The 16326-nt window shown below is 40.4% G+C and overlaps 1 protein-coding gene across 1 annotated transcript in view; it reads left to right on the top strand.

Annotated features, from left to right (window-relative positions):
• The window catches only part of radil2a (Ras association and DIL domains 2a), a gene marked incomplete at its 5' end in the record, with an annotated part of 41493 nt that overhangs the window by 11358 nt on the left and 13809 nt on the right, over positions 1-16326 (top strand). The window contains 6 exons of the mRNA XM_079233115.1: positions 1242-1916; positions 2527-2567; positions 3864-4030; positions 4119-4231; positions 6892-7111; positions 7746-7918. Of these exons, the coding sequence (XP_079089241.1) occupies positions 1242-1916; positions 2527-2567; positions 3864-4030; positions 4119-4231; positions 6892-7111; positions 7746-7918 (1389 nt within the window). The remainder of the gene's footprint in view (positions 1-1241; positions 1917-2526; positions 2568-3863; positions 4031-4118; positions 4232-6891; positions 7112-7745; positions 7919-16326) is intronic.

Below are 16326 nucleotides of genomic sequence, written 5' to 3'. Positions count from 1 at the left end.
CTGCTAACACAGCACGTAGCTAACGCAGCATGTAGCTAACGCAGCTAACGTAGCTAACGCAGCTAACGTAGCTAACACAGCTAACGCAGCTAACGTAGCTAACGCAGCTAACGTAGCTAACACAGCTAACGCAGCTAACGTAGCTAACGCAGCTAACGTAGCTAACTGTTACGTCACAGATGATGCGTATCATCACTAAACCTCACGGACGTCACGACCTCTCACTCCTAATCCCTTCTTTTCCCGTCTCGGGTCACGCTGCCGTTCACACCACACAGTTGGTTCTTTTCCAAAATGTTACGCCAGAGCATCAGATCCATCACCGGGGTCAAGACGGGTTTCACACCGAGAGAGTGATGCGTGAACAGAAGAATAAACCAATAATCAATTCATCTTTTCAGCTTCTCCAACGTGAAAGCATGTTGTTTTTTCATTTATAATAGAGTATAATATATATTATTATTCATATCTCTGGCTTTTGGACAAATCAAGCAGTTTGAAAAGGCTTTTTCTTTGGGTTAGGGTCTTTACAGAGCAAAGTATTTTTGAGTATCATTCATAGTCAGATTGTCGTTTCCGACTCTTTCTGCTCTCCTTAAAGCCACCAGACTCCTTTGACTAAAACAATCATTGCACATAGCTGAACACTGGACCTGTTGGCTCTATTCTTGGGTACTTTTCCTCCATAGTTTATTATGTGACTGGAGAATCCAAACTAATCCTCTAAAACTGCAAAGTCACCTCAGACAGACCAGCTGTGAGGCGACGTTAAGCAGACCCTGTGTTCTGGGAGGTGTCAAAGGAGTCTGGTGGCTTTAACGAGAGCATAAAGAAAGGCTTCAGCGAGGTAAAGAAGTGGAAGTATTGAACATTAGATGAGTGGAGAACTCCATCTACAGAAGGTAATACACTGACTGTGGATAAGTACCTCTTACCACCACACTTCAAAGAGTCTGAAGTTTCCTTTGAAAGCACACACATTAAGTTTCAACTTCTCAGTTGTGAGGATCTGCTGCATCTCTTTTACTTCGGTGACTGTAAAGTGAATATCTTTGTGTTTTGGAGAAAACAATACTTCAAAAGAGAAAATAGAACATTGTGACCGTCTTTTTTACCAATTTCCTACATTGTATAGACCATACAATAAAAGGATTAATCAAGAAAATAAAGGACAGATCATTGGATACCAACAGAAAGGAGATAGATCTGCCCTGAATTGAACAAAAGCCTTTCTTTTGCAGGACTTTGTCATCTACCTGATGAGTGGGACCACCACCATCTTCGGCTGCTGCCGGGAGCACAGTACCGGAGAAGACGAGGAGAGGCTGAAGGTTGACATCCTCCTCTTCGCCCCCGACGTGTCGCCTCAGCACTGCTGCGTCCGACGCCTGGACGCCAGCGGGGAGCTCAGGAAGACATGGACCATGCTGAAGCCGCTCCACGGGGCGCCGGTGACCCGCAACGGCTTCCTGCTCCAGGAGGAGGTGGAGCTGCACACGGGGGACTTGGTCGGCTTGGGGAAACACTACCTGTTCATGTTCAAGGACCCGACCTGCGCGTCCCTGCAGACGCCTCCGTGGATGAGCTCGCTCTGCCCGGACTCCGACGCCAAGGCCTCCTCCTCCTGTTCATCGTGCGGCTCCTCCATCGCCGCCCCCAAAAGGCTCCGCAGGAAGCCGACGCCTCGCTGGAGAGACTTGGACGGCACGGTGGCGGTGCTGAGCTACGAGCCGGAGCAGGAACAGCGAGTCCTGCGGGAGGTTTTGGACATGCTGGACCCCGCTGGGAATGAACCCAAGCTGACGCCGGCCTTCCTGCTGAGCCTCTGCATCCAGCGCTCGGCCTCGGCCTTCCAGCTGACGCACCTCAGACAGCTGCTACTCCGGATAGCCGCTCAGATCCAGATCCTCATGTGGGTAAGGATGGAGCCTTCAGCTCCTCTTGTGGGTAAGGATGGAGCCTTCAGCTCCTCATGTGGGTAAGGATGGAGCCTTCAGCTCCTCATGTGGGTAAGGATGGAGCCTTCAGCTCCTCTTGTGGGTAAGGATGGAGCCTTCAGCTCCTCTTGTGGGTAAGGATGGAGCCTTCAGCTCCTCATGTGGGTAAGGATGGAGCCTTCAGCTCCTCTTGTGGGTAAGGATGGAGCCTTCAGCTCCTCTTGTGGGTAAGGATGGAGCCTTCAGCTCCTCATGTGGGTAAGGATGGAGCCTTCAGCTCCTCATGTGGGTAAGGATGGAGCCTCAGACCTTAATCTCAGAGTGTTGCTGAGTGTGCAGACTCTCAACTGAAGCCTTCCTGGGGACATGCATTTGTTTTGGGGTGGTTGCAGGATTCAAGGTGTATATAGCCTTAGAGAACACAGTTCAACCATAACATTAATCTAACTGACTACTTTATTGATTTAATAATTAAAATAGTAGAACGTGAATTCAGCGTCATAATAACCCTGTGAAAAAGAATGTGACATCATCACATGTATTTCATGCCGCTAGATGTCTGATGCATATCTTCTTCACGTGTCCTCAGGAGAAGACCAAGGAGCTTGCAGCCATGCAGCCAGAAACTAAGTGAGTAAACAAAGTGAGGACGAGCAGCTGCTGCCTCGATATACGACACCTCCACTTCTACTGAATGAAAGACTAGTTCAAGTCTGATTTTACTACTATTTGCACCTCTGGAAACAATGAGGCTTTTAATGCTGTTGTGCAAAGAGGGTTTTCCCAGTAACTTCTCTAGGAAAGAGTTTTCTCTCTTCATGCAGCTCTTTGTCTCAGGAGCAAAGCAATGAAAGGTACAGACATAACAAGATCATGTGACCCTGCCTTTAGGAAGTAACAGTTGCAATAATAACCAAATAACCTATTCATTATTATATTTAATGAAGAACATGACAAAGCTTTGTTCTGTCTGTAAAACAGAAGCAGTCAGTTTACACTATGGACCTGAGACGCATCGCATATCAGGATACATGAGCTGAACGACAACTGATCATCTTTCAGTCGATCAACAGGAGATTATTTGGAGCAATAAAGTTATCAATGACCTCATCAGGAGGAAAGTTGCTGCAGTATTATTTATGCTGATTTGCAGAAATATATGAGGAAGTTCAAACTAAGTTATCGAAGGATAAGCAGAGTCCAGAGTTTGTGGATGATTTGGATGAAACATTAAAATGTTCATCTTACTATCTTCTCCGTCTCATGAGGCCACAAATATGAATGAATTCTGTTTTCACAACAAACATGTGGGAAGTAAAACGTGAGGACGGTTGTGAACCAACAGCTGGAAGCTTCTTCAGTTATAAATCACTTGAATGCAGGCGGCTAAAAGTTACTTTTATTGTTTTGGACGGTGTGTTTGTCTAACAGCTAAGTGAACTACCAGCACACACACAAACACGCACACGCACACGCACACACACACACACACGCACACACACACACACACACACACACACACACACACACACACACACACACACACACACACACACACACACACACACACAGCTGAATGCAAAGCACCACTCAGCTGCTGCTCTGCAGCCAGAGACACTGTTATTTTCTGCCTTTTTTTATTGGGCTTCAACCTCAAGTATTTTTTGAAAGACTTGAAGCTGAAATAAATGAATGCTTGAAGCCGTTTTCACGGCCGTGAGACGAGACGCCGGCCCGCCCAGAGCCTTCTTAGAGTGAAGGGAATCTGTTGGGGAAACAAGTCTGTACGCTTCAGTCTGGAGACCGAGTTGATAACATCCATGGTGAAGTGTCAAATAGATGGTCAAGATGTTCCTGTATTGTTTGCAGTATAAGTATTACTTGTTAAGACTCCAGCACTGATCTCTGTGCATTGTGTTACGTCAGGAGCTCCAGTGACGCGCCCGAGCTTCTGCAGCGGCTCAGCCTGGAGGAGCTGATCCCAGGTCTGCAGCCTCTGGTGCTGTGGATGGCCAACGCCATCGAGCTGCTGCACTTCATCCAGCAGGAAGTCCCTCAGCTGCTGCCCTGGAGGCAGGGCCAGGAGGACCAAGGTCTTTAGCTTCAATGTCACCGTCACAGCTGTTAGAGTGTGTGTGTGTGTGTGTGTGTGTGTAAACACGTGTTTTTGTGTGTTGTCAGGCCTGTTGGACTCTGAGATGTCCTCCACTCGTACAGCTTGTGAGGAAGCCATGACCGTCCTGGAAGAAGTCATCATGTTCACCTTCCAGCAGTCGGTCTACTATCTAACCAAGGTTCATATCCTCATTGTAACACACACTCAGTGACCTCAGCATGTTCTCCTCCTGTGATCCTGTGGACCGGTCCCACGTGGATCAGGAAAGCTCACTGTGTAAACACGATATTCATTCAGCACAATAACAGAATGGCTCTGGGAGGAAAGCCTGTGAGATAGTGAGCGGGGTTTCTTTTCCACTGACTTGAATCAAAACAAAAAGACAATCTGGTTCCCAAGGTTTGACTGGTTTCACTGGTTTGTTGAATAAGAACCCCAGGATGGTGAGAACCACTGAACGTCTGGAAGCCTGTCTAAGTCTTTACGGGCAACGTTCAGTTGAGTCTATTGTTTTCATAGAGCACGTTCAAAACATTAGGTAATAAACAAAAGTGCTTTCCAGAGATACAAGTGTCTTAAGTTTATTTCTATATTAAGACTTAAAGACGGCACATAAAGGATAACAACGACCGTGTCCTTCCTCTGGTTTAGTTGAAGCTAATAGTGATCTAGTGTTTTGCATCCTCCAAAGAACTAAAAGAAACTGAAGATAATGTGTTTGACTTAACTTCAAGTGGAAGTGCAGCTCTTCAACAACCAAAAGAAACATATCAGGGACAATAAAGAGGGGCCTAAGACGGAGCCTTGTGGAACACCACAGGCGACGGAGAGGGTTTATACCACTAATGCCTTAAACACTTTAAATCTGGACACACACAAGGTGGCATACATCTCTCTGAATCTTCTTTGTAAGTCAGCAGTCGACTGCTTTACAGCCGACAGACACCCAGGCTGTGTTTATGTGGCTTCCCAGGATAAAGATGTGTATTAAAGGAATCCAGTTAACATCAGAGTAGCAGCACCGCCCTTTAACACAGACTGTTGAGGAAGGAAGCAGGAACCGTCTGTTGTTTTGAATACTCATATTTCTACAGCCGGCACTGAAAGGAAATGACTTTCACTATACAGCTTTACACAGAGTTTCTTTTATTTGGCTTTTCAGAGGCAGTTCCTTCACTTTTACACCAGATGTATTTGCCACTTTTGAGGCAATGTAATCAAGTAGCACCAGCTTTGTTTTTAGCAGTGAGATGCATTGCAAATGTTCAGTGGAAACATTATTCTACGGGGAGAGAAAAGGAGGTTCTGTTTCCTGCAGAGGAAGACCAGCTGTCATCAGAGAAACACCCAACAGGAAGAGCAGGGTGGACAGCTTCTCTGTTGACTTCCTGTGGAACAGAACTCAACGCTCACAATGTACGGACAACATTTCACCACTTCTTCTTTTTCTTTTTAAAGTCTTTTTAAAATAGAACATGAATACAACTTGACCAAGAGGGCTTTATTCATTCAGCTGTGATTCACAACACAAGGCGAGTGCTGATAGAACAAAAAGAAAGAAAGTACATGTGGGGAAACTCTAAAGTTCCATCCTGATATGCTTCAAACAGTATTACCAGTCTGTAAGCATCATTCACACAGGTTATGGTAGTGTGTGTGTGTGTGTGTGTGTGTGTGTGTGTGTGTGTGTGTGTGTGTGTGTGTGTGTGTGTGTACCTAACACCTGAGTCATACAATGGCAGAGCTGTTTTGGAGTAGATAAGAGGTATCTGTGTGAGAACGTGAGGTCAATGCAGTGTTTGCCGTTAACAGTCTTGTTCCTCCTGCTATTTACTCGTAATGTGGAGGTTTGACCCTTTTTAAAGTAAAATGTATTGAAAGGAGATAGATGTAATAACTTTCAAAATTCACATTACATTTTTATGGAACAAAGAATTCTGCTTCAATCCATGTTTGTTGGCGCCAAGACAATGAGGCCCAGACCTGTACTAACAGGAGCTTTAGCAGCAAGCTAACAACTCCTACAATACTGCTTATATCACCACAACAACAACACTATATTCTCTTCATTATTAAATAAGTAAAAGTCAACAGAAGCTTTATTCACAATGGTTAGATAGATAGATAGATGATAGATAGATAGATGATAGATAGATAGATAGATAGATGATAGATAGATAGATAGATAGATAGATACATGATAGATGATAGATAGATAGATATATAGATGATAGATAGATAGATAGATGATAGATAGATAGATAGATAGATAGATAGATAGATAGATGATAGATAGATAGATATATGATAGATAGATAGATAGATGATAGATAGATAGATATATGATAGATAGATAGATAGATGATAGATAGATAGATAGATAGATGATAGATAGATAGATAGATAGATAGATAGATAGATAGATAGATAGATAGATAGATGATAGATAGATAGATGATAGATAGATAGATAGATAGATAGATAGATAGATAGATATATAGATGATAGATAGATAGATAGATAGATAGATAGATAGATAGATATATAGATGATAGATAGATAGATAGATAGATAGATAGATAGATAGATAGATAGATAGATATATAGATGATAGATAGATAGATATATAGATGATAGATAGATAGATAGATAGATAGATAGATAGATAGATAGATAGATAGATAGATAGATAGATAGATAGATAGATAGATAGATAGGTTATCCAGTACCTTTACCAGAGAGTGAAGTGTCCTCTCTCCTTATCCCTGATCTCCAGGTGTTTAGCCGTGGTTATCCAGTACCTTTACCACCAGAGAGTGAAGTGTCCTCTCTCCACAGAGCATGTATGCCGCTCTGCCCGGGCTGCTGGACGGGAACCCGTTCTCGGAGAGTGGTCAGCTGCGAGCGCCCGACGGACTGGGCGGCGTCCTGGAGGTTCTGAAGGAGGCGCAGGCGCTCCTCACGGCCTTCCAGGTCCACCCGGACATCTCGCGGCAGCTCTGCGCCTACCTGCTGTTCTTCATCAACGCGTCGCTGTTCAACGCCCTCATGGACAGAGGTGAGGCGCTGCTCTCTTCATCTCTTTAAATAATGGATGGATTGCCATGAAATTTCATATAAACATTCATTTCCCCTCTGGATGAACTTTATGTTTGCATTTAATGCAATCATCAGCTCAAAATATAACTTTATCTGACCAAATTACCATTAGCATCAGCTTTAGCTCCTTAGTGCTAATTTGCAAACATTAGCATGCTAACAGGTTAAACTATGAGCTGGAACCTGCTAAACATTCTCAGCATGCTAGTGTTAGCTAACATGTTCAGGGCAGTGAAACAATACAATAAAGCCTCTTGTAATAAAACGGCTCAAGAATTCAGGCAATATTTATTTTATTAGCAAACTCAGTCAAAACATTATCAGCAAATAGGCTGAAGCCTGTTGAAAATAATATCCTGCAGATTCATATGCTGCAACTCCCATGATACACACTTACCTCACTAAAGGGATTAAGAGAAGTGAAGTTAACGAGACATACAACAGTACCTCTGTGTAGCCAGGCTAATAGCATGAATGCTAATAATATAATAAATATAACTACATGCCTGTACGGCTACTGAATATAATGTCAGGGGAGCATTACGGTTGCACATCAATGAGTCATCCATCATATCCGACCCTCTGTCCTTCAGGGTCTGTCACTGGGTTCTACCAGTGGTCCCGGGGGGTTCAGATCCGGGCCAACCTGGACCTGCTGCTGGACTGGATGCAGAGCATCAGTCTGGGCGATCTGGCCAACAAATACCTGCAGAAGCTCTCCGCCGCCGTCAACCTGCTGGCCACGCCCAAAGAGACGCTGCTGCAGGTCAGAGCACTTCCTGTTTGTCTCCTGTGTTTGAGAGTCACGTCTGCTTTCATTGTCTAAAGGTTGCACTTCTATATTAGATACGTACGTTTATGGATTATGTGCCGATTGTTTCCCAACCCACTGCAGACCTCCTCCTCTTTCTACTCCTGCTTATCGACCCGAACAGCTGAGACTCATAACTCATAAAATCCACTGAGACTCATAATGCCTTAAAGTCCACTGAGACTCATAATGCCTTAAAGTCTACTGAGACTCATAATGCCATAAAGTCTACTGAGACTCATAATGCCTTAAAGTCTACTGAGACTCATAATGCCATAAAGTCTACTGAGACTCATAATGCCTTAAAGTCTACTGAGACTCATAATGCCATAAAGTCTACTGAGACTCATAATGCCTTAAAGTCTACTGAATGAATGAATGAATGAATATATACGTTATTAATTTAAAAATGTATTTAAATTAATTTAGTAAAAAAGGGAAATGTAGTATTCCTAATGCCTTAAAGTCCACTGAGACTCATAATGCCATAAAGTCCACTGAGGCGAGTTGTTGGTTCATAGTAGCACCAATGCACTTAAAGTGTCATTGATCAGATAAGAGCAAATGGCCTTCAGGAACAAAGTAAATACACTTAATGACGCCAGTCTCCACAGTCTCCCTTAAAGCCATGTGAAGCTGAGTGTGCCCTGTTAGCTGAGTATTACGTCTCATATCTAGCATCTTAACTCCTATTTATTCTAAAACACTTAGTTACACTCTTAGTTTCACTCTGAGTTACAATCTTAGTTTCACTCTTAGTTTCACTCTTAGCTACACTCTGAGTTACACTCTTAGTTTCACTCTTAGTTACACTCTGAGTTACTCTCTTAGTTTCACTCTGAGTTACACTCTTAGTTACACTCTTAGTTTCACTCTTACTTTCACTCTTAGCTACACTCTGAGTTACTCTCTTAGTTTCACTCTTAGTTTCACTCTTAGTTTCACTCTGAGTTACACTCTTAGTTTCACTCTGAGTTACAATCTTAGTTTCACTCTTAGTTTCACTCTTAGCTACACTCTGAGTTACACTCTTAGTTTCACTCTTAGTTACACTCTGAGTTACTCTCTTAGTTTCAGTCTGAGTTACACTCTTAGTTACACTCTGAGTTACTCTCTTAGTTTCACTCTTAGTTACACTCTTAGTTACACTCTTAGTTTCACTCTTAGTTTCACTCTTAGCTACACTCTGAGTTACACTCTTAGTTTCACTCTTAGTTACACTCTGAGTTACTCTCTTAGTTTCACTCTTAGTTACACTCTTAGTTTCACTCTTAGTTACACTCTTAGTTTCACTCTTAGTTACACTCTTAGTTACACTCTGAGTTTCATTCTGAGTTTGTCTCTCAGTTTCACTCTTAGTTTCACTCTTAGTTACACTCTTAGTTTCACTCTTAGTTACTCTCTGAGTTTCATTCTGAGTTTGTCTCTCAGTTTCACTCTTAGTTTCACTCTTAGTTACTCTCTGAGTTTCACTCTTAGTTTCACTCTTAGTTTCATTCTTAGTTACACTCTGAGTTAGGCTCTTAGTTACACTCTGAGTTAGTCTCTTAGTTTCACTCTGAGTTACACTCTGAGTTACACTCTTAGTTTCACTCTGAGTTAGTCTCTTAGTTTCACTCTGAGTTACACTCTGAGTTACACTCTTAGTTTCACTCTGAGTTACACTCTTAGTTTCACTCTTAGTTTCACTCTGAGTTACACTCTGAGTTACACTCTTAGTTTCACTCTTAGTTTCACTCTGAGTTAGTCTCTTAGTTTCACTCTGAGTTACACTCTGAGTTACACTCTGAGTTACACTCTTAGTTTCACTCTGAGTTAGTCTCTTAGTTACACTCTGAGTTACACTCTTAGTTTCACTCTTAGTTTCACTCTGAGTTAGTCTCTTAGTTACACTCTGAGTTACACTCTGAGTTACACTCTTAGTTTCACTCTTAGTTTCATTCTTAGTTACACTCTGAGTTAGTCTCTTAGTTTCACTCTGAGTTACACTCTTAGTTACACTCTTAGTTTCACTCTTAGTTTCACTCTTAGTTACACTCTTAGTTACACTCTTAGTTTCACTCTTAGTTACACTCTGAGTTTCACTCTTAGTTTCACTCTTAGTTTCACTCTTAGTTACACTCTTAGTTTCACTCTTAGTTACACTCTTAGTTACACTCTGAGTTACACTCTTAGTTACACTCTTAGTTTCACTCTTAGTTACACTCTTAGTTTCACTCTTAGTTACACTCTTAGTTACACTCTTAGTTTCACTCTTAGTTACACTCTTAGTTACACTCTGAGTTTCACTCTTAGTTTCACTCTTTGTTACACTCTTAGTTTCACTCTTAGTTACACTCTGAGTTACTCTCTTAGTTTCACTCTTAGTTACACTCTTAGTTTCACTCTTAGTTACACTCTTAGTTTCACTCTTAGTTACACTCTGAGTTACTCTCTTAGTTTCACTCTTAGTTACACTCTTAGTTTCACTCTTAGTTACACTCTTAGTTTCACTCTTACTTACACTCTTAGTTACACACTGAGTTTCATTCTGAGTTTGTCTCTCAGTTTCACTCTTAGTTTCACTCTTAGTTACACTCTTAGTTTCACTCTTAGTTACTCTCTGAGTTTCATTCTGAGTTTGTCTCTCAGTTTCACTCTTAGTTTCACTCTTAGTTACACTCTTAGTTTCACTTTTAGTTACTCTCTGAGTTTCACTCTTAGTTTCACTCTTAGTTTCACTCTAAGTTTCACTCTTAGTTTCAATCTTAGTTTCATTTTTAGTTACACTCTTAGTTACACTCTGAGTTTCACTCTTAGTTTCACTCTTAGTTACACTCTTAGTTTCACTCTTAGTTACACTCTTAGTTTCACTCTTAGTTTCACTCTTAGTTACACTCTTAGTTTCACTCTTAGTTACACTCTTAGTTACACTCTGAGTTTCACTCTTAGTTTCACTCTTAGTTACACTCTTAGTTACACTCTTAGTTTCACTCTTAGTTACACTCTGAGTTACTCTCTTAGTTTCACTCTTAGTTACACTCTTAGTTTCACTCTTAGTTTCACTCTTAGTTACACTCTTAGTTTCACTCTTAGTTACACTCTGAGTTACTCTCTTAGTTTCACTCTTAGTTACACTCTTAGTTTCACTCTTAGTTACACTCTTAGTTTCACTCTTAGTTTCACTCTTAGTTACACTCTTAGTTACACACTGAGTTTCATTCTGAGTTTGTCTCTCAGTTTCACTCTTAGTTTCACTCTTAGTTACACTCTTAGTTTCACTCTTAGTTACTCTCTGAGTTTCACTCTTAGTTTCACTCTTAGTTTCATTCTTAGTTACACTCTGAGTTAGTCTCTTAGTTACACTCTGAGTTAGTCTCTTAGTTTCACTCTGAGTTACACTCTGAGTTACACTCTTAGTTTCACTCTTAGTTTCACTCTGAGTTAGTATCTTAGTTTCACTCTTAGTTTCACTCTGAGTTAGTCTCTTAGTTACACTCTGAGTTACACTCTGAGTTACACTCTTAGTTACACTCTTAGTTTCACTCTTAGTTACACTCTGAGTTACTCTCTTAGTTTCACTCTTAGTTACACTCTTAGTTACACTCTTAGTTTCACTCTTAGTTTCACTCTTAGCTACACTCTGAGTTACACTCTTAGTTTCACTCTTAGTTACACTCTGAGTTACTCTCTTAGTTTCACTCTTAGTTACACTCTTAGTTACACTCTTAGTTTCACTCTTAGTTTCACTCTTAGCTACACTCTGAGTTACTCTCTTAGTTTCACTCTTACTTTCACTCTTAGTTTCACTCTGAGTTACACTCTTAGTTTCACTCTTAGTTACACTCTGAGTTACTCTCTTAGTTTCACTCTTAGTTACACTCTTAGTTACACTCTTAGTTTCACTCTTAGTTTCACTCTTAGCTACACTCTGAGTTACACTCTTAGTTTCACTCTTAGTTACACTCTTAGTTACTCTCTTAGTTTCACTCTTAGTTACACTCTTAGTTTCACTCTTAGTTTCACTCTTAGTTTCACTCTTAGCTACACTCTGAGTTACTCTCTTAGTTTCACTCTTAGTTTCACTCTTAGTTTCACTCTGAGTTACACTCTTAGTTACACTCTGAGTTACTCTCTTAGTTTCACTCTGAGTTACACTCTTAGTTACACTCTGAGTTACTCTCTTAGTTTCACTCTTAGTTTCACTCTTAGTTACACTCTTAGTTTCACTCTTAGTTTCACTCTTAGCTACACTCTGAGTTACACTCTTAGTTTCACTCTTAGTTACACTCTGAGTTACTCTCTTAGTTTCACTCTTAGTTACACTCTTAGTTACACTCTTAGTTTCACTCTTAGTTTCACTCTTAGCTACACTCTGAGTTACACTCTTAGTTTCACTCTTAGTTACACTCTGAGTTACTCTCTTAGTTTCACTCTGAGTTACACTCTTAGTTACACTCTTAGTTTCACTCTTACTTTCACTCTTAGCTACACTCTGAGTTGCTCTCTTAGTTTCACTCTTAGTTTCACTCTTAGTTTCACTCTGAGTTACACTCTTAGTTTCACTCTTAGTTACACTCTGAGTTACTCTCTTAGTTACACTCTTAGTTACACTCTTAGTTTCACTCTTAGTTTCACTCTTAGCTACACTCTGAGTTACTCTCTTAGTTTCACTCTTACTTTCACTCTTAGTTTCACTCTGAGTTACACTCTTAGTTTCACTCTTAGTTACACTCTGAGTTACTCTCTTAGTTTCACTCTTAGTTACACTCTTAGTTACACTCTTAGTTTCACTCTTAGCTACACTCTGAGTTACACTCTTAGTTTCACTCTTAGTTACACTCTGAGTTACTCTCTGAGTTACTCTCTTAGTTTCACTCTTAGTTACACTCTTAGTTACACTCTTAGTTTCACTCTTAGTTTCACTCTTAGCTACACTCTGAGTTACACTCTTAGTTTCACTCTTAGTTACACTCTTAGTTACTCTCTTAGTTTCACTCTTAGTTACACTCTTAGTTTCACTCTTAGTTTCACTCTTAGTTTCACTCTTAGCTACACTCTGAGTTACTCTCTTAGTTTCACTCTTAGTTTCACTCTTAGTTTCACTCTGAGTTACACTCTTAGTTACACTCTGAGTTACTCTCTTAGTTTCACTCTGAGTTACACTCTTAGTTACACTCTGAGTTACTCTCTTAGTTTCACTCTGAGTTACACTCTTAGTTACACTCTGAGTTACTCTCTTAGTTTCACTCTTAGTTTCACTCTTAGTTACACTCTTAGTTTCACTCTTAGTTTCACTCTTAGCTACACTCTGAGTTACACTCTTAGTTTCACTCTTAGTTACACTCTGAGTTACTCTCTTAGTTTCACTCTTAGTTACACTCTTAGTTACACTCTTAGTTTCACTCTTAGTTTCACTCTTAGCTACACTCTGAGTTACACTCTTAGTTTCACTCTTAGTTACACTCTGAGTTACTCTCTTAGTTTCACTCTGAGTTACACTCTTAGTTACACTCTTAGTTTCACTCTTACTTTCACTCTTAGCTACACTCTGAGTTGCTCTCTTAGTTTCACTCTTAGTTTCACTCTTAGTTTCACTCTGAGTTACACTCTTAGTTTCACTCTTAGTTACACTCTGAGTTACTCTCTTAGTTACACTCTTAGTTACACTCTTAGTTTCACTCTTAGTTTCACTCTTAGCTACACTCTGAGTTACTCTCTTAGTTTCACTCTTACTTTCACTCTTAGTTTCACTCTGAGTTACACTCTTAGTTTCACTCTTAGTTACACTCTGAGTTACTCTCTTAGTTTCACTCTTAGTTACACTCTTAGTTACACTCTTAGTTTCACTCTTAGCTACACTCTGAGTTACACTCTTAGTTTCACTCTTAGTTACACTCTGAGTTACTCTCTGAGTTACTCTCTTAGTTTCACTCTTAGTTACACTCTTAGTTACACTCTTAGTTTCACTCTTAGTTTCACTCTTAGCTACACTCTGAGTTACACTCTTAGTTTCACTCTTAGTTACACTCTTAGTTACTCTCTTAGTTTCACTCTTAGTTACACTCTTAGTTTCACTCTTAGTTTCACTCTTAGTTTCACTCTTAGCTACACTCTGAGTTACTCTCTTAGTTTCACTCTTAGTTTCACTCTTAGTTTCACTCTGAGTTACACTCTTAGTTACACTCTGAGTTACTCTCTTAGTTTCACTCTGAGTTACACTCTTAGTTACACTCTGAGTTACTCTCTTAGTTTCACTCTTAGTTTCACTCTTAGTTTCACTCTTACTTTCACTCTTAGCTACACTCTGAGTTACTCTCTTAGTTTCACTCTTAGTTTCACTCTTAGTTTCACTCTGAGTTACACTCTTAGTTACACTCTGAGTTACTCTCTTAGTTTCACTCTGAGTTACACTCTTAGTTACACTCTGAGTTACTCTCTTAGTTTCACTCTTAGTTACACTCTTAGTTACACTCTTAGTTTCACTCTTAGTTTCACTCTTAGCTACACTCTGAGTTACACTCTTAGTTTCACTCTTAGTTACACTCTGAGTTACTCTCTTAGTTTCACTCTTAGTTACACTCTTAGTTTCACTCTTAGTTTCACTCTTAGCTACACTCTGAGTTACTCTCTTAGTTTCACTCTTAGTTTCACTCTTAGTTTCACTCTGAGTTACACTCTGAGTTACACTCTTAGTTACACTCTGAGTTACTCTCTTAGTTTCACTCTTAGTTACACTCTTAGTTTCACTCTTAGTTACACTCTTAGTTTCACTCTTAGTTACACTCTTAGTTACACTCTTAGTTACACTCTGAGTTTCATTCTGAGTTTGTCTCTCAGTTTCACTCTTAGTTTCACTCTTAGTTACACTCTTAGTTTCACTCTTAGTTACTCTCTGAGTTTCATTCTGAGTTTGTCTCTCAGTTTCACTCTTAGTTTCACTCTTAGTTACTCTCTGAGTTTCACTCTTAGTTTCACTCTTAGTTTCACTCTTAGTTTCATTCTTAGTTACACTCTGAGTTAGGCTCTTAGTTACACTCTGAGTTAGTCTCTTAGTTTCACTCTGAGTTACACTCTGAGTTACACTCTTAGCTTCACTCTGAGTTAGTCTCTTAGTTTCACTCTGAGTTACACTCTGAGTTACACTCTTAGTTTCACTCTGAGTTACACTCTGAGTTACTCTCTTAGTTTCACTCTTAGTTTCACTCTGAGTTACACTCTGAGTTACACTCTTAGTTTCACTCTTAGTTTCACTCTGAGTTAGTCTCTTAGTTTCACTCTGAGTTACACTCTGAGTTACACTCTGAGTTACACTCTTAGTTTCACTCTGAGTTAGTCTCTTAGTTACACTCTGAGTTACACTCTTAGTTTCACTCTTAGTTTCACTCTGAGTTAGTCTCTTAGTTACACTCTGAGTTACACTCTGAGTTACACTCTTAGTTTCACTCTTAGTTTCATTCTTAGTTACACTCTGAGTTAGTCTCTTAGTTTCACTCTGAGTTACACTCTTAGTTACACTCTTAGTTTCACTCTTAGTTTCACTCTGAGTTACACTCTTAGTTTCACTCTTAGTTTCATTCTTAGTTACACTCTGAGTTAGTCTCTTAGTTTCACTCTGAGTTACACTCTTAGTTTCACTCTTAGTTACTCTCTGAGTTTCACTCTGAGTTTCACTCTTAGTTTCGTTCTATTCTATTAATAATATCAATCCTTCACTATTTAAAGTGTTGCTAACTTGTTTTCACATAGAGATAGGTATATGTGATCGTACTTTATTATTGTCCTCACTGTGATACACATATTAGTTTCTTAACAGAATTTAAGGTAAAGGGATTTACAGAATGTCATTTCAAGAGTATTCAAAACATGTTGATGATTATCGTGAAACACAATGACTTCAGACGGATGAGTTTCCCTCTGTGTCAGTAGGATCGAGCTATATTCTGCTATAGGGTGAAGTATGAGTATAGTTCTGCAACCTGTTTCCCTCACGCCCAGCTGCTGAAGGCTCGTCTGTGCGTTGCTGGGCCGGTGGTTTGATGCCTGCTGCCCTGCGTGAGGTCACGTTGTGGCTGGGCAGCAGAGCACACGCCCTCGGCTGAGTTTCCATCTGGAGTTCTTTAGGAAAGTGAAGTGGCAGTTGTAAATGACAGCAGAGGGATGTGGCTTGTGCTGCAGGCACAGAGCTCAACGTCTCAGGAGTTATTTTGAGGAGAAAACATTTCATCTCAGACATAACAAGAGAGACATTTTTAAACATCTACTGCAGTTATGTTGAGCTCAGTGTGCCGGCACACAACAACATGTCACGGCACATCGAGGCAAAGTCTATATCCGCCAATTCAAACGGAGTAAACGATGTCACGTCTGCAATGCTCACATAA

This window comes from Taurulus bubalis (genome assembly GCF_910589615.1).
Source record: "Taurulus bubalis genome assembly, chromosome: 17".
In the NCBI taxonomy this organism is placed as follows: domain Eukaryota; kingdom Metazoa; phylum Chordata; class Actinopteri; order Perciformes; family Cottidae; genus Taurulus; species Taurulus bubalis.
Note: the sequence above shows the minus strand (reverse complement) of the source record. Positions and strands in the feature narration are given on the sequence as shown.